Source organism: Chenopodium quinoa, unplaced genomic scaffold, assembly GCF_001683475.1.
Source record: "Chenopodium quinoa cultivar QQ74 unplaced genomic scaffold, ASM168347v1, whole genome shotgun sequence".
In the NCBI taxonomy this organism is placed as follows: domain Eukaryota; kingdom Viridiplantae; phylum Streptophyta; class Magnoliopsida; order Caryophyllales; family Amaranthaceae; genus Chenopodium; species Chenopodium quinoa.
This window is the reverse complement of record NW_018742904.1, coordinates 2,104,626-2,129,910: the sequence shown is the minus strand read 5'-3', so window position 1 is coordinate 2,129,910 and position 25,285 is coordinate 2,104,626. Positions and strand designations below refer to the sequence as shown.

General features: G+C 42.2%; 1 protein-coding gene and 1 pseudogene across 1 annotated transcript; one reads left to right on the top strand and one right to left on the bottom strand.

Moving 5' to 3' along the window:
- Positions 1 to 3,862: 3,862 nt before the first annotated feature.
- Positions 3,863 to 5,389, bottom strand: LOC110727410. Its single transcript, XM_021906972.1, has one exon. The coding sequence runs from the start codon at positions 5,387 to 5,389 to the stop codon at positions 3,863 to 3,865; it is 1,527 nt and encodes a 508-aa protein (XP_021762664.1).
- Positions 5,390 to 6,994: 1,605 nt separating this feature from the next.
- Positions 6,995 to 10,314, top strand: LOC110727409 (annotated as a pseudogene).
- The last annotated feature ends 14,971 nt before the right edge of the window (positions 10,315 to 25,285 follow it).

Genomic DNA, 25,285 nt, shown 5'->3' with positions numbered 1-25,285 from the left:
CGATGTACGACCGAGTGTCCTCCAGCCATCCTTCTATTATTCGTGACGCTACTCATGTACTTCATGACATGTTCCACACGTCTACCTTAGATTATGAGGAACCCAAAGGAGTTGACCGTCCTCGAGGTCGACAACGGCGGAACAGGAGTGCGTTTGAGTATATCCGTGGTCTTGGTCGTGGTCGGACATCGTCATCTAGTCGTAGTCAATCTTCATCGTCTGTGAATATGCCCCTGAGAACTGGTACGTTTTGGTTGTTTACATTGCACATAGTTTTAAAGTGTTACTCCTGCCTTCTTAACTGTCTATAATTATATGGTGAATAGGAAGAAACGATGTTGATCAGTTTCCGTACAAGGAAAGGATACCTGCGATCATCATGCCGTACTTGGAAGGGTGGAATGATGTAGTCGGAGATGGTAACTGCGGATTCCGGGTCGTGGCTGATGTTTTTCAAATGGGCGAAGACAACTACGGTTTGGTGCGTCAGTTGATGTACAACGAAATTGCCTCTAACCGAAATGTTTATCGTCATGTGTACCAGGATGACTTGGATGGCGCTCTGCGGCGTATCCGGTGGGGAGGTGGACCTTGCGGCCAAAATCATTATTTTGACGCGCCCCTAGATCTGTTCGCCGTTGCAAACATTTACAAATGCGCAGTCATGCATTTCGGCCTGGGAGTGCATAGTCAAGCTTATTATCCTTGTACCACGGTTCTCCCTTGGCGGTCGCGTGAGACTGTCACCACACCGATCAGAGAGCTAGCTATTGCGTTTCTTGGGTCGTCATACAGAAATTTCATCCGACTAGACATGTCATCCGATTTTCCAGTGCCACCGATTATACCTCGGTGGTACAACATTTGCACAGCGAGCGTAGAGGGTTGGGTGCGAATACCGGTTGAACCATTCCATGTAGTAATGATCACACATGGGAGTAACCCCAGAGGGCGGCCGCTGCAACTCCGCAGTCCATAAGCGGGCCACCATCGGAAACTGGTCCCACGTCCCGGTCATGATATCCGGCCATTGCACGACGTAGTCCCCCGAAGATGCAGGTCGGACCGCCTTCATCGGGCATGCCGGGGGAGGAGGGACAACTTGGACAAATCCAAGCTGGCGAAGACAACGCTGGGCATGTACGCCTCGACGATCTCACGATACTGAATGAGTCCCGTGTACAAGGTCATGGGTACCCTAACACTAGGGTTCGGGTCGAAAGGCATCCAGTTCACCTGCACATAGTTTTAAAATTTAATAACATGAATATAATATGTGCAAATAATAAAATGTAGAAACAATTTATAAACGTTACCTCTAAGGGGGACAACCTGTCCAACAATAACCGTATCGATCGGAGGCGGTCAACGGACTTCTTCTCCGAGCGCGGACTCCACGCACAAGCACGCGGCATCCCCTCATCAATAGGAACTGGGTCACGATGTGGTCGCAATGCAGGAAAGTACTCGTATATCCAGGTCTGCAATAGAGTCAGACACCCAGTGATACCTGCCGCGTCAGCCCGACTCGCAAATCCTAGTTGGCGATACAAATACGCCAACGTAGCCGATCCCCAGGAAAACTGGCCTACACTGTCGGGGTCACACGCCTCCACTATGTCGCGTGGCCTGAGCTTGTTTCCGCCGCTCTTATCCGGAAACAAGGTACATCCGAGGAGTAGAAAAACATAAGCACTCAGCTGTGCGTCGTGCGTCCTACGTGCACTGGGGTACAAACACCGCTGCAACACGGATGCGATCTTCACACACCTCCGTGTTCCCAAACACCTAGCGCCTCGGTGTACAGTGCAACCCTGTCCACCGCCAACAACTCCGCCAGCAAATCTGCCTGATCCGCATCAGCCACAGCACAAAGTCGTTTACCCTCAACACGAATCCCCAGAATGGCCTCGACGTCATGTAACATGATCGTCATCTCACCGAACGGAAGGTGGAAAGAGTTTGTATCCGGCTGCCATCGCTCAATGAAAGCCGTGATCAGCGTACTGTCAATCTTATCGTGCATGGTGGCAGGAACGTGATTCACCCCAGTGCCCTCCAATCGCTCGAACATCTCGCTCTCCGCCGGCCAAGCCTCAGCCCATGTACGCAAAAAGCTACAAGTCTTTTCCCGGGTATGACATTTCAACAACCCCGTAACTGAAGGCCTCTCCTGGTCCTCCCAAATACGAGCAGCTATGTGTCCTAGAAAGCTAGGAATCACACTCCCGTCAACAGGCCCACCGGGCACCTCACTCCTAACAACCCAAGAATCATTACCGGCCCTCGACCGTTTCCTGCTTGCCCCAGATACAGTGGACGCAGATGATGTGCCAGATCTACTAACAAACCTACCACCCCTACCCTTACGCACCTCCACCATATGTGTCTCGTACATGTCATCAAACCTCTGACTGAATGGACCGTAATCATCATACGGTCCACTGCCATCGTCCACATCCTCATCCTCATCTGCGCCCTCCTCCTGCTCCTCCTCCTGGTCATCCTCCTCAGCATCATCATCGTCATCGTCATCCTCATCCAGACGGTGGATCCGTTCTCTACGAGCTGAGGCCGAAATACCACGGGATCTGACATGTCTATGCCCCGACCTCTCCACTGAATAGCTTCTACTAAGAAGCTCTACATTCTTCCCCGCACCATGACGACCCAGTGAATTCTACACAAAATTTTAAAATATATAAACATACAAAAATTTATACGAAAAATAGCTACCACTCCCAAATCAAATAAACTAAAAACATACAAATAATTGTAAACAAAATATAAACATAGAAAAAATACAACAAAATTGAAAAAATTTATAAAAATAAACAACAAAATATAAAAACAATTCAAAAATATATTACACAAAAAAAAAACAATATTTTAAAACAAATATAAAAAAAAAAAATGGGGGGGGGCGCCTTGGCTGGACGCCCAGCCAGCGGTGGTGGCGCTAGCTGCAGAAGACGCCACCAGTGGGCTGGCGCCTGGGCTGGACGCCACAGCCACGACTGCGACGCCTTGAATAAACGCCACAACCGTGGCTATGGCGTCCAGCCCAGGCGCCAGCCTACTGGTGGCGGCGTCTGCAGCTGGCGCCACCACCGCTTGCTGGGCGTCCAGCCAGGGCGCCCCACCTCCGTCACGACGATTTTTCCTTTTTTTTTTAATTACAAATTGTACCTTGCCTCCTTGGGACCTCCTTCCCTCCGCCGCCGCCGCCAATTCCTTGCCTTGCCGCCTCGACATTGCCGTTGTTTGAATTTTTTTTTTTAAGAGAGGTTGAAAGAAGATGAGCAATGAGAGTGTGAGTGATGAGAGTGTGAGTGTTTTTTTTTAAGGTCAAGGGAAATATTGTCAAACCAAGTGAATTTTGTGGGCTTTATGTAGTAATTTGTGGGCGATGTTTAACAAATCCCTTTTGCTTACCCATATCCACATGATGAAGGGACTCCAATGAATTTCAATATGCACAAGTGATTTGCTCCATCAACATGCAAGTTGCTGTTATTGTTGAGGTACCCTTGTGCATATGTGTGGTATTCAACATTATAACCCTCTGATGGATTTAGTGCCCACATAAATTGTCTATCTTTGTCATTCATAATCAACTAAAAATGTGGGTACAAAATACAATATGTTTGAGTAATGAACATAAAACTTTACAAAAGACCATATCATAATCTAATGACATTACTTCAGACTGCCTGACTTGTTTGGGTAATTGTAATCAACAAAATACACCTAACCACTTGATTGTTCAAAATGTTTTTAGGAAAAAAAACCAATAAAACTTACTAGGAGAAGTGGTTATGTGTGGCAGTCCATGTGTTGCATGGTTGTTGTAAAGAGTCCCCTAATCTGCATCCACCTCCAAATCTTCCGTGAGTTCTTGAGTCCCTTGATTTGCTGGCCTAAACATAATGTTTAGGTACTCCACAGCCTCCAATACATCCTTCTTCTGAACCTCTACCAAATCTGGAAGATTGCCTAGGTTTTCCATCTTTTTTTTGTTCATATGTGGTATTTTGTACTTGTTACCACCTTCAGCCTTGAGTATCTTAATCATACATTTTTGCAATGTAACCCAGATGTACTTGTTAACCTGGGGGTTGAATGTGTCATAAGACTCTTTCACCTTTGCAACCAGCTCATCTAAGTCCCTAGGAAAAGACTGATATTGCAAAGACTGTATAGACCTAAATAGCCCTAAGTCAAGGACATTCAAATCAGGGGACTGAGCTGGCTGAAAAACAAATTGAATGTTAAACCCATTAGCTGTTGTTGCTGCCAGAAACTCAACATCTGTAGGAACTTGGTGAGGCCTTGCATTGTCCCATTGGATGACCACATCCTTGGGCAGACCTTCAGGCCACTTTGACATGATTGCTAGAATGACCTTTGTTAGTAGCATCTCTCTGATTACTTCTCTGTTTTTGTTCTGGAGTGCCTTAGTTTCCATAGTCCCTCTTAGTCTTTTCTTGCTTGATTTCTGTGCTTCTATCTGGACAGTGAATGGGAAGATGCCATACTTCCCATCATGTAACAGTTCTCCATTTATGCCATATAATGGCTTCCCTATGATTGCCATGAACATTGCCTTGAGCTTGAATCTTCTTGTCTGAACTGCCATGTAGGGATCATCCTCACTTGGCAGTAGATAAAACCTCCTTTTGTTAGGGTTCAAGTAGAACCACTTCTCATCACAGTGTATGACATTCCTCATGTCAACAAATGTGGGGTCCTCATGCCCTGTAACTGGATTTATATGTGACAAAACCCATCTTAGTGTGGAAATCTTATGGTCTGCTGTTAGCAATGGTTTGTTGCAGCATGTGTGTGTTCTTAGCCTTCCCCTCTTCTTCAAATTGTGAACTGTACTAAGACTGATCTTCAATGCTCCTGCATAGCTCCTTTCTGTCTGCCTTAAATGTAGTGGGACTGACTGGAGAGTTTCATCAGAAATTTGCAATGGCTTTCTCCCTGTTTTGCCAATTTTTTTAGTCCTGACATCAATCAAGTCCCCTAATGCCAGCTGCCTTTTTATGTCTGTGAAAATTCTTGTGATTATTGATTTGTGAACATTGAATTCAGATGATAATTGCTTCATGTGACCCCTTGGTAATGTCCCATTGTTCATTTTCACCAAAATTGCATCTACGATTTTCCTTCTTTGCTGCAATGTTAATTGCTTTCTGCATACACTATGAGTCCCTCCATGAGCTTGCTGTTGCATTTGTGTTTGTTGAACATCAGTGTCTGCCTGTTGTTGCTGTTGTTGTTCTTCTTCTTGGTTGCCCTCCATGATTTCATCTTTTGAGTCGTACTCCCAAATGCCTGCATCCTGCATTTCTTCTTCTTCCTCAAACCACAACTCTGCCATCTGTTCTTCATTTAGAATGTGTTCGATATAAAAAAAAAGAGTCATCATTTTTTGCCATTTCTATTTTACAGCACAGGGGGGTGGAGTCAGGGCCCTGCTGAGTTGTGTGGGTTGAAGATGAACACTAAACCCACCTGTGCAGGAAGGACAACAGAGAAGCCCTGTTTTTGTAAAGCTTTCAATAGTTTGTAGTGTGTAATTATGCTAACCGTAACGGTTTATGTAAGAATTGGTAATCTTTTGGGAACCTACTCAGTTTTTAGTGGAATGTGTCACCCACCTTCAAACAATATTGATTGTAATTATTGGTTGACAACGGAGGATGCTTTTATTCCCTCCTTTAATGCTGAATGGTAGAAAATTATGGGGGCATGAATGTTTATATAGCCTCCTAAATATTTTGGAAAAAAATGACTTTGGTATCAAATTTTTAAAAAAGGGGGGGAAACAAAAATTTCACCCCAAAAAATCCCACCTTTTAAATTTTCGGTGGGTTTGTTGGGGGGAAATTTTGGCTTTTGTACTTTCTGCCAAAATTTCCCACCAACAAAATAAAGTGTGGTCCACACTTTCTCTCTCCTTCTACTTTAATTAAACCCACTTACTTTTTCTAATCTTTACCCTTCAATCTTTTGCCTCGTGAACCGTTTTTAGTCCCAAAGTTGCACAAAAAAAAACGGAGGTAGTATAACGTTATTAAGTATTACTTTTGTTTATTTTGCTTTTATTTCATGTTTTATTTGATTGCTTTATTTAATTGCTTATTAATTATGTCTTGTTTAATTATTTTGTTTAGCTTAGATTTGATTATGAGTGAGTAGATTTATTTTTAGGGTTTGTGGGGATCCATGAATAATATGAAGGGGTAATTTATTATTGTTGATTATTAATGATTGATTAATTTCCTATTGATTGATTTAAAGCTATGCAATTAGATTAGGTCTGGTTTAATTGTATGAATTTTGCAATATTGATTCGAGATTCGAGAGATGAGAATTAATGTTTAGGCTTAGTTTCAATAGGCAAGTTAATTTATAAATGGTAAGGTCAAGATTCGAGAGATGAGATTTAATACCGGTAGATTAATTATGTGATTATAATACGTAGCGAAAGCCCTTTATAATCTAGTTAATTTATACATTGATGATTGATTGTTACTTTTACCCTGGAGTATTATTTATTGGTGAACCTATACCCTAGGCCCTTTTATTATTGATTATTCCATTGATTAATTTGCTTAGTTTAATTATTAGTGTAATTCACACAACATAAATTGGTTACTCTTATAATTTAGATTATAATAATTAATTAGGAGTAAAAGAACATTGTTTCCCTGTGGATTCGACCCTACTTCTCTATCTACTTTAGTTAAAGGGTTTAAGAATTACTTTTGATTAGGTGATACGACTTAAGCCTGTCATCGCTCCTATTTTACCGCTTGCATTTTTTATATGAACTTCTGTATTTATTCCTCGTAAATATATACTCACGACACTCATTTCTAAAATCACAACTCACTTCACTCTCATTTCATCTCTCTAAAAAAAATCAAATTATGTAAAATTTGGAGAAAAAAAAAATGGAGTTTACAGGAGAATAAAAAATAAACAAAAAAATTAAAAAAAAATATAAACGAGTTTATTCGTTTTTTTTTTTTTTTTTTTTTCAGCCGATACCTATATAAAAGGCAGTTCCAGTTTCAGCTCCTAACTCCAAACCTCTCCCTCTGCCTCTCCTTCTGCTTCCTCTGCAACTTTTTTTACGGAGGGATCACCAGTTAAGCTCCCGAAAGCCGGGGAGCGAAACATCCTAGTGATGTATGTTTGGTTTGATGCTCCTCTTGGTTATATATCTATCACAAAGTGTCACACATCCGAGTGGGAGCTGTGGTGGAAAAATCCACAGAATGTCGAGCTACACCAATTCATGGGAAAGGATAATATTTCTTTTCATTCGGTAATCATTTTATTTTTGACATTTTTTTTCTTTTATTTTCATGCTGCTCTTTTTATCTTTTAGAGCTAAATGCCTGAGTATCACCCTTGCTTCAGGTTCATTTCCCTTCTTATTTGATAGGAACTGGAGAAAATTGGACCCTACCTCATTCAATCAATACATGCTACGCACTTTCTTCTATTTGGAGCAGGTCCTTCCCAGCTCTTGCAATTTTTTCTTGCATCATTTGCATTCTAAGCTATATCGATCATAAGATGATTTCAAACTGATTATCCATATTTTATGCCTTTTTCAGGAAAATTTTCAAAGAGCAAGGGTATTGGAATTTTTGGTGATGAAGTGAAAGACACAAATATACCTGTAGAAGTATGGAGATATTACCTACTTAGTGCTAGGCCAGAGGTAAGCATTTGAGGTCACTTTTTTACCCTCATTTACCCCTCCCCTCTTCTGAAATTATGTGCTTACATTTTGCAGACATCAGACTCAAGATCTCTTGGGAGGACTTGCAAGCAAAACTCAATAGCGAGCTTGCTGATAATTTGGGCAATTTCATGAATCGTGTGCTCACCTTTGTCGCTAAGCCCCCTGGTATTGATGTCTTTCGTTTATGCCTATGTTTCATTACCTAATGATGTTATCTTTACTTTTCCATTCCCTAAACTTGAAGATGATAGTGCACTGACTGAAATGTCCAAAGAGAAATCATGATGTTACTTTCTACTTATTCTGTAAACGTCAGATGCATCTCACCTTCGTGTGTAAGTGATCGGATTTTGCGTTTATTTAGGCGGTGACAAAAATAACCATGAATGTGACTACTGTCTTATTTAAATTATAAAAAAAAAATTCGTGGCTTCTCAATCTACACTACTTGTATATTTATAGGTGTCCTCTCAATCTAGCATCACTCAAGTATTCAAATGATGAATGGAGAATAGTTCGTATATATATAAATGATATTAAGAGACAAGGATATAACTCATACAAAAACGTGTAATGTTGTAATTAAAATAGCCTTTCCACTTCGTTTTATTTTCTTATTTTTAATTTCTCCAAATAGGCAAAGGATATAACTCTATTGTCCCTGAAGTCCTTGATGCTGTGCTCAGTGAGATAGACATCGAGTTTGGTGATTCCCTTAAACATTATGTAGTATGTACAAGAATATGTCAAGTTTTTAGAGAAGGTAAACTTTGTTCTCCCATTTCCTGAAGTTGCTGTCACTGCATGAGTGCATCTACTAGCTTGTCACCTAGCATAGTGTTTTCAATATTTTGTGCCTTAATTGCAGGGTAAGTTGAAAGATGGTCTAAAGGCTGCAATGGCTATTGCTAATGAGGGAAATCGACACTTCCAGGTAATGGTGATTTTTGGCATGGTCACACATTCATTAATCATTTTCCCTTGCTGTTTATGTATGGCACTGACATTTTGCTTTCATGTTTTCGTTACAGAGAACTAAAGTTTGGAAACTTTATGTTGAAGACAGGTCAAGGTGTTCTTTTGTTGTCAAAACTTTAGTTGGAGTTCTTTGCATTCTTGCATGCCTGCTTCAGCCGTATATGCCATCATTCACCATAAAGGTATGTGTTTCTTGTGGCTTTAGTTCTTGAAATTTATTGGCTTCCCTTTCCCACTGAGTGCTGTAACTTGAACTTGTGCTTGGCAATATAGGTATTGAAGCAGCTTAATCTGGAAGATTGTGTGCTTACTCTTCATGATGAAGATATTGAAAGGGCTCAAAAGCCTTGGGAAATTGTTCCTGCTGGCCATAAAATAGGGAAGCCATGTCCTTTATTCAGGAAATTGGTATAATGCGATTACCCTTGCTAGCTCCTTCGCTGTTTAGACAATCTCAACTTCCATTAGACTTTCTCACTTCATTTGTTTTTTGTTCTTCAGAGCGATGATGATGTCAATGAACTGGAGAAAGAATTTTGTGGAAGCCAGACAGAACGCCATGAAAATGTGGTTTTACTTAACAAAAGTGAGGTAATTTATCTTTCAGATCATGTATTGTTGCCTAATGGTTTTACAACTATGTGGAATTAATCACTCAAGCTATAGGAAGAAAACTGCCGGGTATCTAATTATGTCTGTTGGGAATTACTTATTTAGTTATTTGTGCATTAATTGTCTCTAATGACAAGTTATGTCAATGGTTATAGTTAAACTATAATTCAGGTCGACGGGTGTATCAATTTTTAAGATGATTACTATACTGCTGGACTGCTGGTTATTAATGTGTCTTTTTTTAATTGTAATAACAGGTTGACGTTACAAAATAATGGGAGCTAAATATCTATGCAAGTGAAACAATAGCAAACGTTCAAAAACTTCAAACTATCAATGATCCCACTATGGCTGCTAAATATTTTGTAGTGACTTAATTAGGATTTATTTGCTATCTGATGTGAGATATGAATTGTAAAAGAAGAATCTGCAGGATTCCAGGGATTAACTCTACTCACATGAGTTTCTAAAGCATGATTTATAACATAGTTCATAAAAACTTTCTTCTAAGCCTTTTTAATATTAATTGTGCTACTATGGATCCTCACTGGTGCTAGAGGATGAAACTGGTTATCGTAATGTTACTGAATTTTAACCTCTTATTTCATACCATAAGTATAGCTATGGTTGGGGAATTAGTATTCATGCTATTACTTTATGAAGATTAATTACCTTAATATTGTAAAAAGAACTAGCAAAGCATGTCATGTCGTCTATTAGCGCACTCCATCAACACAAACATGGATTTGCTTATTTTTCTACATTTTAATAATGTTTCTGACAGTATCTACCGTCATCTTTCATATCTATTCTAAAGGAAAGAACGAAATTTCTGAGATTGTAGCTTGGACCTGGCACAGCGAGCTCCATTTAACACTGCACTTTGCATGATACAGGTGTTGTGGATCTACCATCTTCAAACAGACATTGTGGTTTACATGTCTTCTTGCTAACTGTATTTGGTCTGCATATTAAGGGCACATGCCTGCATGGAACAATTTAATATTGTGCTTTTATGCCTTTGTTTGTCACCTTTAATGTCATACTGATTGTTTAGGCCAATTTCTGATTGCCAGATAAGACCAGGTTCGAAAAGACAGCTAGATTAATTTGAATGAGAATGACTATGCAGGTTCAAGGAAATATGGTAAAGGGAGATGCGATGAATGAGCAAAGGGAAAGGGGAGAAGAGACACGAGATGATGACGCAGAAATCCCCAGGAATAAGGGTAAAAACTGCGGGTGACAATGAGTCCACCAATCCACTAGGTTGACAAATTAAAACGAATACAATTTAGGTTTACAATATGATAGTAATGATGCTTAGGATTGCTAAATAATACTTAATTGCTATCAGTAATAAGGCTGGATATTTTGTGATGCCTCTAAACAATAATCACTTTCTTATTTATAGCATGAAAAACAACTTGGTAGCTCCTACTTCCTCGCTTTTACTCTTGAAGACTTATGCTGCAGTTTGAATTGGTCTTCTCTAACGGCATACTAGTGCTTTGTGGTTCCGATATTCTTGGCAACTCTCTTAAATTATTCAAACAAAGATACCCTTAGAATATTCCTTCTTAGAAAGATCTTTGCTTGACTTCGTTTAGTATCTAGGACCGGGTAACTGATCTCATAGCAACCTGGAACCTGGAACCTGCAACCTAGCAACTTAGCAACCTGGTAACCTACGAACAAATGAACTTGAGATGAAAATTTGGGCATAACATTGATGTAATAATCATGGAATCTTATTCCGTCTTAGAAAGCATACTATCTTTCACTAATTGGCCTGTGTCAGTGTGTCTTTAAATTCTAGAGCTTATTTTCATTTGTGTAACATTCTATACCGCTGCCCTCTTGTTATTGTTAGTGCTTTGAAGTGAATATTAAGTTTAATTGATGGAACACTAGTCATGATGGGTGATATCTAAAATTGGGTCTAGAGGCATTGTTATTGTTAGTAAATGAGACTTTTAGTGTTCAGCAATTAGTGAAGAAATCAGTGAATAAACTTGAATGTACTAGAGTTATTAGGAGTAGTTGAAATGCCAAAAGTTGTGACTCTTCATTGCATCACAATAATGTAAAAGGCATCCCTCACCCCTATATAAAGTACTCTTGTACATATCAAAATAATACAAGAAATCTTCCCACTTTCTTTCTGCATACACTGTCCTGCTTTGCTCTAACAATTGGTATCAAGAGCCTTATGATCTTAAGGGCTTGAAAAAAAAAAAAAAAAAACCAAACTGAGCAGTTGAAGTATGGCTTCAACGTCAACCTCTTCCACAACTTCTATGCCAGCACCTCCTACTTTCACAGGAGAGAATTATGATTATTGGTGCATAAAAATGAAGCTTTTTCTAAAAGCAAGTGCTTTGTGGGAGATAGTGGAAATTGGTTTTGTACGAAAACAAGAAGGAGTGCAGTACACAGAAGCACAATTAAAGAAGATAAGTGATGATGAGATGAAGGATGCTAGAGCCTTATCTCATATCATCAATTGTGTTTCTGACACAATCTTCCCCAAGATCATGAGAGCCTCATCAGCAAAAGAAGCCTGGAGTCTTCTTGAGGAGGAGTTTCATGGCGATGAAAAAATCAGAAATATTCAACTCAATACTTTGAGGAGTCAATATGATAATATGAAGATGAAGGAGAATGAGGATATAAAAGGTTACACTTCTAGATTCATGGAAGTTGTAAACCAAATGAAGATTTATGGAGAAGAGATCTCAGATGCAAAAATAATGCAAAAGATCTTAGGATCTTTTGACAGAAGGTTCAACACAATGTCCACAATAATTGTTGAATCTAAGGGCGTCACAAAACTCAGTGTGACGGAGCTAATGGGTTCGTTGCTTGCCCATGAGCATAAATTTGCAAAGGATGACCTAGGGAAATCCCCACCCTCGGAGATTGCTTTTCTGTCAAAGACTCATCAAAAATTTCCATTCAACAAAGGCAATAACCGGAAGAATCAAGGGGTCCCACGATTTGACAGAAAAGACAAGGAGCAGCCACAGTCCAAAGGGAAATTCCTTCCATGTGGTATATGCAATAAGACAAATCATCTTGAAAAAGATTGCTATCATAAGGGGAAATCGAAGTGCAGCAATTGCAAAAAACTAGGCCATTTGGAGAAGGATTGTTGGCACAAACAGAAGCAACAATCGTCAAACACAAATGCTCGTGCTTCCAATGAATCAGAAGACTATTTGTTTTGTGCACGTCAAGTGATGAGCGCCTGTACCAGCAAGGAAAGATGGTTGATTGATAGTGGGTGCACATCCCACATGACGAACAATTCAAGCTTATTTTTCAAGCTTGACTCTTCCATCAAAGTTTCAGTTCGTATGGGGAATGGTGTTGTTGTACAGTCCACTAGAAAAGGCACAATTGGTGTTCAAACCAAGAAAGGTATGAAGTGCATCAATGATGTCCTCCTTGTTCCAGATTTAAATGAGAGTTTTCTTAGTGTTGCTCAGATGGTCAACAATGGTTATTCACTTGTCTTTGAGAATAACCATTGCACCATCATTAACTCGTATAAGAAAGAGATTGTAAAAGTCCCGATGGAAAACGAAAGCTTTCTATTGAAGTGGGATTATCCGGTAGAGAATGTGAATGCAGCAACCTCAAGCGACACATGGCTATGGCATAGGAGGTATGGACACTTTAATATGCGTGCTCTCAATGAACTTCACAAGAAAAATCTAGTGAGAGATTTTCCTGCAATTAGTATATCTAATGATCTTTGTGAGTCTTGTCAATTTGGCAAGCAACATAGGCTGCCTTTCCCGAAAGAGAATGTGTGGAGAGCATCAGAAAAATTGCAGCTTGTTCACACTGATGTTTGTGGACCTCATCGAACTTTATCTCTTGGTGAAAACAAGTATTTCATCCTTTTTATCGATGATTTCACCCGCAGGACGTGGGTGTATTTCATGAGAGAAAAATCTGAAGTTTTCAGTGTTTTCAAAAAAATTTAAGCACTGGCAGAAGCTCAAAGTGGATGTAAACTACAAAAAATCAGATCAGATCGAGGCAAGGAATATACTTCCTCTGAATTTGATATTTTCTGTGAAGATGATGGAATTGAACATCAGCTTACAATGGGTTATACACCTTAGCAAAATGGAGTTTCTGAACGAAAGAATAGAACCGTTGTTTAGGGTAAAAATACCCCTAAGAAACGTGACCCTATAAAGGCTTGCCACGTGTCAAGCTTGCAATGGTCAACAAGGGCCCAATCCCTTTGCGATACGTGTCATTGTACCCTAATTGAGGTACAGCTCTCCCCTACTATAAATAGTAAGGGCAGACCTCATTTATGGGGATCGACAACATATTCCAACAACCAACAAAACACAAAACCCATTGCAAACGCTCTCCAATCGAGAAGCATTTATTGTTCTTATTTCCTCTTCAGAAAGATTATAACTTAATCTTCGGAGGTGGAACTCCCACCCCCCAGCCGGAGTCTCCGTTATTTGTGCAGGTACAGGCGAAGGAAAGGAGCATACTAGGAAATTGTAACTCTCCCGCAGGACACATAAAAAACCCCCAAACATCTGGCGTAATCTGTGGAGAGAGTACTTTCTAGATGACTTCAGAACCTGTACTACCGGGTAAAGATAATCAACCTGCTGTTGAGGCTGAGGTCCACTCAGACAAAGATACATCCGACAATTATGAGGTGGAATCTTACACAGCTGCCGACGGTTCTTTTAGAACCAAGCATACTCGTTCCAAAGACAAAAGGGAACGGGCAAAGCAGTAGGCAGGCCAAAGCCATCCCATCAGGGGACTGCTTGGGTTAACTCCTGCTTCAGAAGGAGCCACCCCAGTCTCCAGGGAGGAACTCATAAGTATGATGATGAGTTTTAAAGAGGAAATCAAAGGCCTTCTGGATAACTCAGCCGGCCCCCGTAAGGGTCAGGGAAAAGAAAAGGAACCATGGCGAGGAAAGGTCTCAGGCGGAAGCAGCCGAGGTCAAGAAACTTTTAGATGTCGGGTTTATTCGGCAATGCTTCTACCCGGATTGGGTTGCCAATGTTGTCCTTGTGAAAAAGTCGAATGGTACCTGGCGGATGTGTGTAGATTACACGGACTTAAACAGAGCTTGTCCGAAAGATAGTTACCCGCTTCCAAAGATCGACCACCTGGTCGACTCTACAGCCGGTCATGGTCTGATGAGTTTTATGGATGCCTATTCCGGCTTCCATCAGATACCCTTGTGGAAGAAAGATCAAGAAAAGACAGCTTTTGTCACAGATCAAGGGTTATACTGTTATACGGTGATGCCGTTTGGGTTGAAGAATGCGCCTGCTACCTTCTAACGAATGATAAACTCGGTCTTTTATGATCAGATTGGGAGAAATTTAGAGGCGTACATTGATGACATGATAGTCAAATCCAAGCAGCAGGCGGATCATCTATCTGACCTCCGAGAAACCTTTACCACCCTCAGGCGGCATAAAGTCATGCTTAACCCAAAAAAGTGTGTCTTTGGCGTTGAGTCTGGGAAGTTTCTCGGATTTTTGATTGACCAGAGGGGCATAGAGGCCAATCCGGACAAAGTACAGGCGGTGATTAACATGCAGTCGCCTCGTACCGCCAGAGAAGCTCAAAAGCTTACCTGTTGTCTGGCGGCATTGGGGAGATTCCTCAGTCGGTCAGGTGACAAAAGCCTCTACTTTTTTCAAGCAAACAAAAAGAGGTCAAGATTTGAATGGGGTGAAGAGGCTGAGGCGGCATTTCAGAGGCTGAAACAACACTTGCATTCTTTGCCAAGATTAGTGAGTCCCCTACCCCAGGAGGCTCTCTATATGTACTTAGCCGTCTCAGATCATTCCCTAAGTGTCGTTCTCCTTGCTGAGAGAGACGGCAACCAACTCCCGGTCTACTTCATAAGCCATGTCCTCCGGAATGCTGAACTTCGCTATCCCATGATTGAGAAATTTGGCCTGGCTTTGTACAAAGCAGCCAAACGGCTGAAACCTTATTTCTCGGCTCATCCGGCTACCATCTATACTGATCAGCCGCTCAAACGGCCTATGACCACTTTAGAGTCATCCGGAAGAATGATTAAATGGGCCGTGAAGATTCAAAGCCTGGAAATCGCTTTCGAACCTAGGCGAGCAGTGAAGGGTCAGGCGTTTGCCGACTTCATTGTTGAAATGACAAGGTCGGTACAGCCGGATAATACTGATCAAGTTTGTAAAGTGTATGTAGACGGGAGCTCTACTGTAAACGGATGTGGGGCAGGCGTAATTTGTCATTCCCCAGAGGGGGACAAATACGAGTATGCTCTACGATTCAAGTTTCAAGCTTCAAATAATGAAGCAGAGTACGAGGCCCTGCTAGCCGGTACCCGCAGTAAGGCAGCCGGGGCAAGGAAGGTGGACGCCTGCTCTGATTCTCAACTCATCGTTAGCCAATACCATGGTGACTATGAAGCCACCCATCCGGTCATGATTAAGTATCTTCAGATGGTTAAGGAAGAAGCTGGGGCATTTGACGAATTTAATTTAAGTCAAGTACCCAGGTCCGAGAATAATCAGGCGGATGCATTATCAAAACTGGCGTCATCCGCCACTTGTGATACGCCTAGGTCAGTCTTCTGGGAAGTCATGGAAAAGAAAAGCATTGAACATGATCCCATTGGAATTCTAGATCGAAGCTCTACCTGGATGGATCCCATCCGAGACTACTTGGTAGATGGCACTTTGCCGGGTGTCTCTTTAGAAGCGGCTGCTCTCAAGAGACGGGCATTAAGTTTTGTCATGTACAAGGGTGAACTCTTCCGAAAGGGTTACCTACAACCGTTATTCAAGTGTGTAACCCTAGAAAGGGGAAAGGAAGTGCTAGAAGACCTTTATGCCGACTTCTGTGGATCACACATAGGCGGCAAGACTCTTGCAAAGAGAGTCAGACGGCAAGGATACTTTTGGCCAACTCTTGAGGTAGATGCACTAGATCTGGTAAAGAGATGTGACAAGTGCCAGAGGTTTGGCCGGCTAATTCGTCAGCCGGCTACTGATCTAATGGCCATCTACAGCCCTATTCTGTTTGCCAAATGGGGCATGGATATTTTGGGGCCATACACACCTGCCCCAGGCGGCAGAAGATACATTTTAGTAGTCGTTGATTATTTCACAAAGTGGGTTAAGGCAGAAGCGGTAAAAGGCATCAAAACTAAGGATGTCATCTCCTTCATCTGGAAAAATGTCATCACCCGGTTCGGTGTTCCTATGTCAATGGTTTTTGATAATGGTCCACAGTTCGAAACGTCTGCCCTCAAAACTTGGTTACAAGACCAAGGAATTTCACATTATTTTGCATTGGTAGGCCGTCCCCAGGAAAACGGTCAGGTAGAAGCTTTTAACAAGCTCATCTAAGGCGGAATCAAGAAAAAGATTGAAAAAGCAGGCGGTCTTTGGGCAGAGGAGTTGACCCATGTTCTTTGGTCTATCAAAACGACTGAGAAGGGGTAAACCGCTGAAACCCCATTTCTTCTGGCATATGGCACAGAGGCGGTGCTTCCCATTGAACTGTATGAACCAACACTTTGAATCATGCTATATGATGAAGATGCAAATTGGGAGGCCATGCGTCTGGCTTTGGATTCTCTGCCTGAAAAAAGGGGCAATGCCGCCTTACGTCACGAAATCTACCGTTTGAGAATGACGAGATTTTACAACAAAAGGGTGCTCAAAAGACCCCTTAAAGTAGGAGATTTTGTACTACGTAAGCTTGAAGCAACCGGTAGGGCTAATGAGCAAGGGAAGTTAACTCCCAATTGGGAAGGACCCTACCGGATTTTTGAGGAAGTTAGAAATGGCACTTACCGCCTGGAACCCCAGACGGAATGCAGCTACCTCGCACCTGGAACGTAGATAACTTGAAAAAGTACTACTTCTAAGGAATTTGTAATTTTAGTAAATAGTATTGGAATGTGAAAGTATATAATTTCCATTTATCCAATTGTATTAGCACCTGTCTAGTGCAAAAACACAGACGGAAGAACACTTATTAAAAATCACTGCTCCAAAAAGAGCAGTCATCCGGCGACACCCATCTGGGTGAAATCGTCGAAGAGGACAGCTCCCTTCCGGGTGGTACATTGTCCTGGCGATCATAAAACTCAAACGACATTACTAACACCTCATTGAAAGTAACAAACAACCGTTCAAAATGATCCATTGCATCTAGGATTCAGCCGGCATAGACCCAAAAGTGGTCCATGCGGCAAAATCAAAATCCTAGTAAAAACACCAACCGGTTTTTGCAGCAAAGCACTACACACGGTTAGGTATTCCGGATAAACACTCATAAAGAATGATGTTACTCCATGTATAAAATCTCAAGTTATATTAATATGGGTTAGGACAACCGGGCCTTATCTAAAGGATAACCAGACGGTTATACCACCCATCCGGTCGCCTATGAAACAGTTGCTTGTCTACTGTTGTAGACAACCAATCATTTCAGGGGCACATTATTATACCATCCGGTATATTGCAACCCAAACAATCATTACCCAGCTGGCTGTCTTTGAAACGGCTGCCTGTTTACCGTTGGAATAAACAGTCATCCGCTTTAGGGGCATTTTATTGTATCAGCCGGTATGATTGAAGGTCAAAAATCGTTACCCAACCGACTGTCTTTGAAACGGCTGCTTGTTTACCGTAGGAATAAACAGTCATCCGCTGCAGGGGCATTTTATTGTATCAGCCGGTATGATTGAAGGTCAAAGATCGTTACCCAACTGGCTATCTTTGAAACGGCTGCCTGTTTACCGTTGGAATAAACAGTCTTCCGTTTCAGGGGCATCTTATTGTATTAGCCGGTATAAGTAGAGGATACTTGTAATACTTGTAAAAATTGCAATAATTTAAATTTGCAAGTAAAAGATAAATGTAAATAGCAAATCTGACTGAGTCGGCTAGTAGATTAAATTTAAAAATGTTAACCGGACCCATGTCGGGGAAAAGTACACAGAAACTACACGGTTCGTAGGCCGGTAAAAAAATTGTTTATGGTTGTTGCTGTTGTTGAGGTAGTTGCTGTTGAGATTGCTGATGCTTAGGTTGATGGGTTGGCTCAACTGGAACTTCAGCTGACTGCTCCACCATGGCTTCCGGCTGGTCTCCAACCGGCGCCCCTTGATCAGCCTCATCCGTCTGAATCTCCGCGCCTCGCTCGACCCACTCATTGAAAGGGGGAGGAGGGTCAACGCCGAGTACCTTAGCCTCATAAACTTCAAAGGTATCGAAGATTGAAGTATTCATACTCAAAATCCGGATGGATAAGGTTCCAGGCCAGCTTCATGCGCTCCTTGCAGTCAGCCTCATTCTCTTCAATCAGGCGGAGTTGTTCTTTTTCCAGCGCCTCCTTATGCGCCGCCTGATTGGTAGCAAGTTCATCCTTCAGCCGGCTGACGTCCTTGCGAAGATCATCATTTTCTTTATCAGCATTTTCCAGAGCTTTAAGATAAGTTTGAAGGTCTTTAACCTTCAACTCAAGCTCATCAACTCTCTTCATTGCAGCCTCCCCAGCCGCAACTGCTTGCCTCAGTGCTTCCTCCTGTTCTAACGCCTTTTGTTTAGTTTCCAAATCAAATGAAATGGCATTGAATTAGCAGACGTCAATTAGCTCAGATGTGCGTATTTGAGCGTCTCTTACCTCCTCCTGCTTTTTACGCAAGGGGACATTAAGCCCATCCACTCTCAGCATCACCTGTGATATCAACCGGGAAGAGTGTTAGGAAAATCATGACAAAACATTTGCATGTGGTGAATAAAGATCATTGCTCAAGCATAGGTCATCCGGTTTAAATACCTCAGCAAGGAGAGAAGTGATTCGGTCAAGATTGGCCGAATCACAGCCGACACAACCTCTTTTTCAGACCGGGTAAGAGCCTGGACCACTTAGCATATTGTTGATAATTTGGACGGCTAGAGGAAATATCTGCAGTCATAGAATCATCTGTAGAATGCTGGGCATACGCTCCGCCTATATTCAGGCGGTATCCAGAAGAATCCCCGGATTGGCTAGCTTGGGTTTTGACTCTCATATGCCCAAGCGGCCATGGGGGATCAAAGGCAGAGGTTTTACCTTTTTCGGACTGTGGGGTCAAAGCCCCCCCAGCCGCATTTGAGTCTGTGCCCGTCTGGGTACGAGCAGCTGGTCTTATTTCCTCCACCACCATTTTGAAGTGGTGAATGGATTGCAGGCTCTTTCCTACTGTAGTAGGCCTGTCCTTGACAGGAGTTTTTCTTGAAGCAGCAGCCGGGGCGGGAGCATCTACCCTCGGCGTTTTAGCAGCCAGCTGAGGAATATTTCCAGCCGATCTCTTGTGCATGCTCGCTAAAGAGCGAGGAATGACTTGGCTCCCAGCCTGAAAGCAGTCAAGTATAATACAACCGGTTAAAAATCATTTACCAAGTATAATACATCCGGCAAAGAAAGAATAACTACGCAAAGAAAAATGGCTAACGCAGACTACCCCAGCATTATTGGCGGCCAGTGGCCCCTTCTTTTCTTCAATCTGCTTCTTCCTTAGAAGAAGAACAGATGTAGCAGGTGTCTTCTCCGGAGGCACCATTCCTTTGGCTACTTCTGCAAAGAGGAAAAATACTGGGTTAGAAATCTGATAAACATATGCATCCGGTAAATATTCTGTCATTCAGCAACCTACCCTTAGTAAACATAGTGCTAAGGTTACAAAGAGACAAGAAGCACTCATCCTGAAACCAATCCGGATGGGGAACCCAGAATTGGGGGACTATAATTTCACTCCCATCATCCAGCCGGGATGTAGTCTTAAGAAAGAGGCCTTTTTCCATTATCTGGTCCCAGGCCTCAGCCGGCACTTTCGGGAGAGCACATTTCTTTCCCAGCAAAGCCGGATGCTTATTGTATCTACGCAGCCGATGGTTAAGTTGAGGGGATGGGGAAGAGATGACATAAAACTTGCTCTTCCAGTTACTCCATTTGGACGGCTTGTCCAAAGTCATTATAAATTCTGGGAGCGTAGTTAAAGTATACCACACATTCCACCCACCCGACGCTCTGCTGAGATAGTGCATATGCGCGAAAGCTTCCCAGCTTGGCCTAACATCCTACAACTCGTAGGCGGCAATATATCCCAAAATGTTGACCCATGAGTTAGGGGTCAACTGCCATACACCCAAGTCATATCCCCTTAATATGGCTTTTACACAGTGATGGAGGGGGAACCGGAGGCCGGCTGTGAATGCCGCCTTGTAACAGCTGAAGTAGTTGTCGGCATTTTCCACGTCGTCGGTCCAAACGACGCTTGCCTCTACAGGCGGGACAACCACTTCCCATTTCTCCCCAACCGGATTCTTCTTTAAGAAAGCAGGGAGTGTGGCGTTTAAAGTGACCACATCCCAGGCGGACATAGTCATATCGGTTGGATCCCCCTTAGCCGACCATTTATAGGCTTCCTCATCAATAGGGGAAACCTTTTCAGAAGACTCTTCATCAGAGCCAGACTCTTCATCATCCGATCCCTCACCGGATCCTTCACCGGATTCCTCGGCATTAGAACCAGAGCTACCCAAAATGCTATCACCCGGTGTGCTGGGTACACCCGGGGAGTCTTGCGGAATATCCTCGTTTGGAACTCTCAACCGAATCAACGGCTGCATCATTGGACTTGTAATCAGGATCTACTACCGTCCATCTAGTCCGGGCCATTCTGCCCTGCACATGAACAGATACGGTCGGATTCGAAGTAGGTGAAGGTTGTCCCAAGCACCCCCAGACGGCAGTCCCAGTCCTAGACTCAGCCGTCCCTGGTGACCGGCTGACCACTGTCGTAGGCCGTGCCGTGTTTATATTGGTGGAGTCCATTTTCTAACTACTATGCACAATCGGAAATTAAAAAAGAAGAATGAATAGGATACAGACGGTACCTTTGAAATGTGAAGCTTAGTATATGGAAAATGGCTTGAAGTCACCTCAAGCGGACAACTCCACGAATGTATTTAAAGCTGAAAAAGACAAAAGCACAAGTTCGCCGGTTATTCATAAACTCATTCAAAGATACCACGGCGGATTTCTGTGGTAGTTAGACGACTGACTAAACAATGTACGAAGTTCATCCCAAGATACCCCAGACGGTATTCAGTGGGTGGGTTCAATAAGACCCCATGCGGTGCAACACCGGATGGGGTGTTATGATTCAAGATAGCAAGTTGCTCTCAAAAACCCCAGGCGGAGTAAAAGACCGAATGGGGGATTATAACACATTTGTAAGAACTAGCTAGATAAAATTGTAAAGTTCACTCCATGATACCCCAGACGGTATCAAGTGAATTGGTTCAGAAGTACCCCAGACGGTGTAAGACCGGATGGGGGCTATGAAAAGCACTTGAAAAAAAAAAAACTAATCAAGTTAAGAGCACCCCAACCAGTATAGACATCGGCTGTAGGCGCTGCAAAGACTATTGAGGTCATTCAACGATACCCCAGACGGTTAAATACCGGATGAGGATAAAGTAGGACCTGCTTCAAAGAAGCCTGTTCAAGAAGGCCCCAGACGGTGAATCACCGGAGGGGGATGCATTGAGTATAATTAGAAAATAAATTTAAAAGGTCATGAAAAGTCAAGGATGATGACCCAAACGGTATTAAACCGGTTGGGGGTTTGAAATCATTTCTTGGCAAGCTCAGAAGTAACCCAGGCGGTGTTAAACCGGATGGGGGTATTTTGAATGCATGATGTTTTAAGGTTGAAGACCCCTCAGACGGAGCTATGCCGGCTGAGGGAGAGAATTCAGTACTGGGATATGGGTTAAAGACCCCCAGGTGGCATGCAACCCGGATGGGGTAAAACATTCAAAATCCTCAAAATCAGAAGTTAAAAGTAAAAAGAAAGGGACAGCCGGTACCTTAGAGAAATTAAAGAAAGAATACTCAACCGGTAGCCGGATGTGCTTGATCTAAAAACGCCGGATGCAAGAAAACTAAGGAAATTATGCAGCCGGTATCAGAGCTCTCTCTATGAATTTTTTTGAAAATTATGTAAAGTGTGGAGGAGAGAGGGCATGCCTCCTATTTATAGGAGAGGGGCAGAAGGCAAAACGGTTCCTTCTGCCCTAAAAACTTAAAATTTGAAAAAAAGGAGGGAAGAAGATGAACCGTCTCCTCCCATGCGTCTGACACCTATCACAGGTGACACGTGGACATGCCACGTCACACCTGTGAGGGGCATATGTTTAGGGTAAAAATACCCATAAGAAACGTGGCCCTATAAAGGCTTGCCACGTGTCAAGCTTGCAACGGTCAGCAAGGGCCCAATCCCTTTGCGACACGTGTCATTGTACCCTAATTGAGGTACAGCTCTCCCCTACTATAAATAGTAAGGGCAAACCTCATTTATGGGGATCGACAACATATTCCAACAACCAACAAAACACAAAACCCATTGCAAACGCTCTCCAATCGAGAAGCATTTATTGTTCTTATTTCCTCTTCAAAAAGGTTCTAACTTAGTCTTCGGAGGCGGAACTCCCACCCCCTAGCCGGAGTCTCCGTTATTTGTGCAGGTACAGGCGAAGGACGGAGCATACTAGGAAATTGTAACTCTCCCGTAGGACACATAAAAAACCCCCAAACAACCGTGATGGAGATGGCTCGTTGTATGTTAAGTGAGAAAAATCTGCTAAAAAAATTCTGGGTAGAAGCAGTTCGCACATCTGTTTATTTGCTGAACAGATTGCTCACAAAAAATTCAAGGCAAAACTCCAATTGAAGCATGGAGTGGAAAAAAGCCAACAGCAAAACACTTGGATCAGTTTGCTATGCTCATATTCCATCTCAAAAGAGAAGCAAACTAGATGCAAAAGCCGAAAGAAGAATCTTCATTGGCTATGATTCACAAGCCAAAGGATATCGACTTTTCAATCTTAGCAATAAAAAGATCATGATTAGCCGAGATGCTGAATTCGATGAAGATGCAAGTTGGAATTGGGAAGAAGAGAAGGTTGAGAAGAAATTTTTTCAAGTTGATAATGAAGTGCATGATGAACCTAGAGATGAAAATATCGAAGAAGCTCCTTCCACTCATATACAAGCTGGAAATGGCACTGGCAAAACTAGTGATGATGATAATGCCACGGGTCCTAGAGGTAAGAAGACTTTCTCGGATTTGTACGAGAAATGTCCGGTCTTTCACCTAGACCCGGAGGAATGTGAAAGGTGTTACCTTGGTGTTGAAGAGCCCCAAAATATGAGCAGACTTTTGAAGACACAAGGTGGCAGCAAGCAATGGAAAATGAAATCAATATGATCAAGAAAAATCAGACTTGGGAGTTGGTTGATAGACCAAGTGATCGCAAAGTGATTGGCATCAAGTGGGTCTACAAAATCAAATTGAATCCTGATGGGACCATAAGCAAGTTCAAGGCTAGATTGGTCGTCAAAGGATACTCTCAACAAGCAGGAATTGATTATGGAGATACATTTGCTCCGGTGGCTAGGCTTGACACAGTTAAAACCCTGATTGCTTTAGCAGCTCAAGAGACATGGAAGATTTATCAACTTGATGTCAAGTCTGCCTTTCTCAATGGTGAACTCGAGGAGGAAATTTACATTGAGCAACCTCCCGGATTTGCTATTAAAGGGCAAGTGTGCAAGCTGAAAAAGGCTCTTTATGGGCTAAAACAAGCGCCATGAGCATGGTACAGCAAGATTTACTCATATCTACTTACACAAGGGTTCAAAAAAAGTAAAAATGAGCACACTCTCTATGTGAAGAATCAAGGAGAAAATTATTTTCTCATTGTTTCACTCTATGTTGATGATCTTCTTGTCACGGGAAACAATTCAAAGATGATCCTCTCGTTCAAGGAGGAAATGAAAAGGAAGTTCGAAATGACAGACTTAGGCTTAATGAATTATTTCCTAGGGATGAAGTTCATCAAGCTGAAGATGGAATCTTCATCTCTCAAAGGAAATATGCAAATGATGTTCTTAAGAAATTCCATATGCAAAACTGCAAGCCAGTCAATACACCTCTTGTAGTGAATGAGAAGCTGTCTAGAGATGATGGTCAAAGGAAAGCTGACACTAGGCAGTACGGGAGCTTAGTTGGAAGTCTACTTACCTAACAACCACAAGGCCAGATCTGATGCTCGTGGCAAGTTTGCTTTCAAGGTTCATGAGTGAACCAAGTGATGTTCATATGGGTGCTGCCAGAAGAGTGCTCAGGTATATAAGAGGAACCTCATATTTTGGTGTTATGTTTAATGCAAGTGCAAACTCCAAATTGTTGGCATATTCAGACAGTGACTGGGGTGGTTCAAACGATGACATGAAAAGTACTATGGGATATGTTTTTTCACTTGGATCTGGAGTGTTTTCATGGATTTCGAAGAAGCATGAAGTAGTAGCTCAATCCACAGCTGAAGCCTAGTACATTGCAGCATCGGCAACTGTCAATCAAGCTATGTGGCTCAGGAAAATACTTGCTGACTTGAGACACAAACAGGAAGAAGCTACTGAAGTTCTAGTAGACAACAAATCAACAATTGCTATTTCAAAAAATCCAGTTTGTTTCAGCAAGACAAAGCACATGAAGATTAAGTATTATGCACTTCAAGAAGCTGAGCAAGAGAAAGAAGTTAAGCTGATTCATTGTCCTACTGAGTTCCAGCTAGCTGACATTTTGACTAAGGCTTTACCAAAAAGCAGATTTGAGTTTCTCATACTCAAGCTTGGTATGATGGCCAAAAGTCTCAAGGAGGAGTGTTAGTAAATGAGACTTTTAGTGTTCAGCAATTAGTGAAGAAATCAGTGAATAAACTTGAATGTACTAGAGTTATTAGGAGTAGTTGAAATGCCAAAAGTTGTGACTCTTCATTGCATCACAATAATGTAAAAGGC

Excerpts from the sequence above, each read along its gene's own strand:
- LOC110727410 (XM_021906972.1), bottom strand. The coding sequence starts at position 5,389 with ATGGCAGAGTTGTGGTTTGAGGAAGAAGAAGAAATGCAGGATGCAGGC.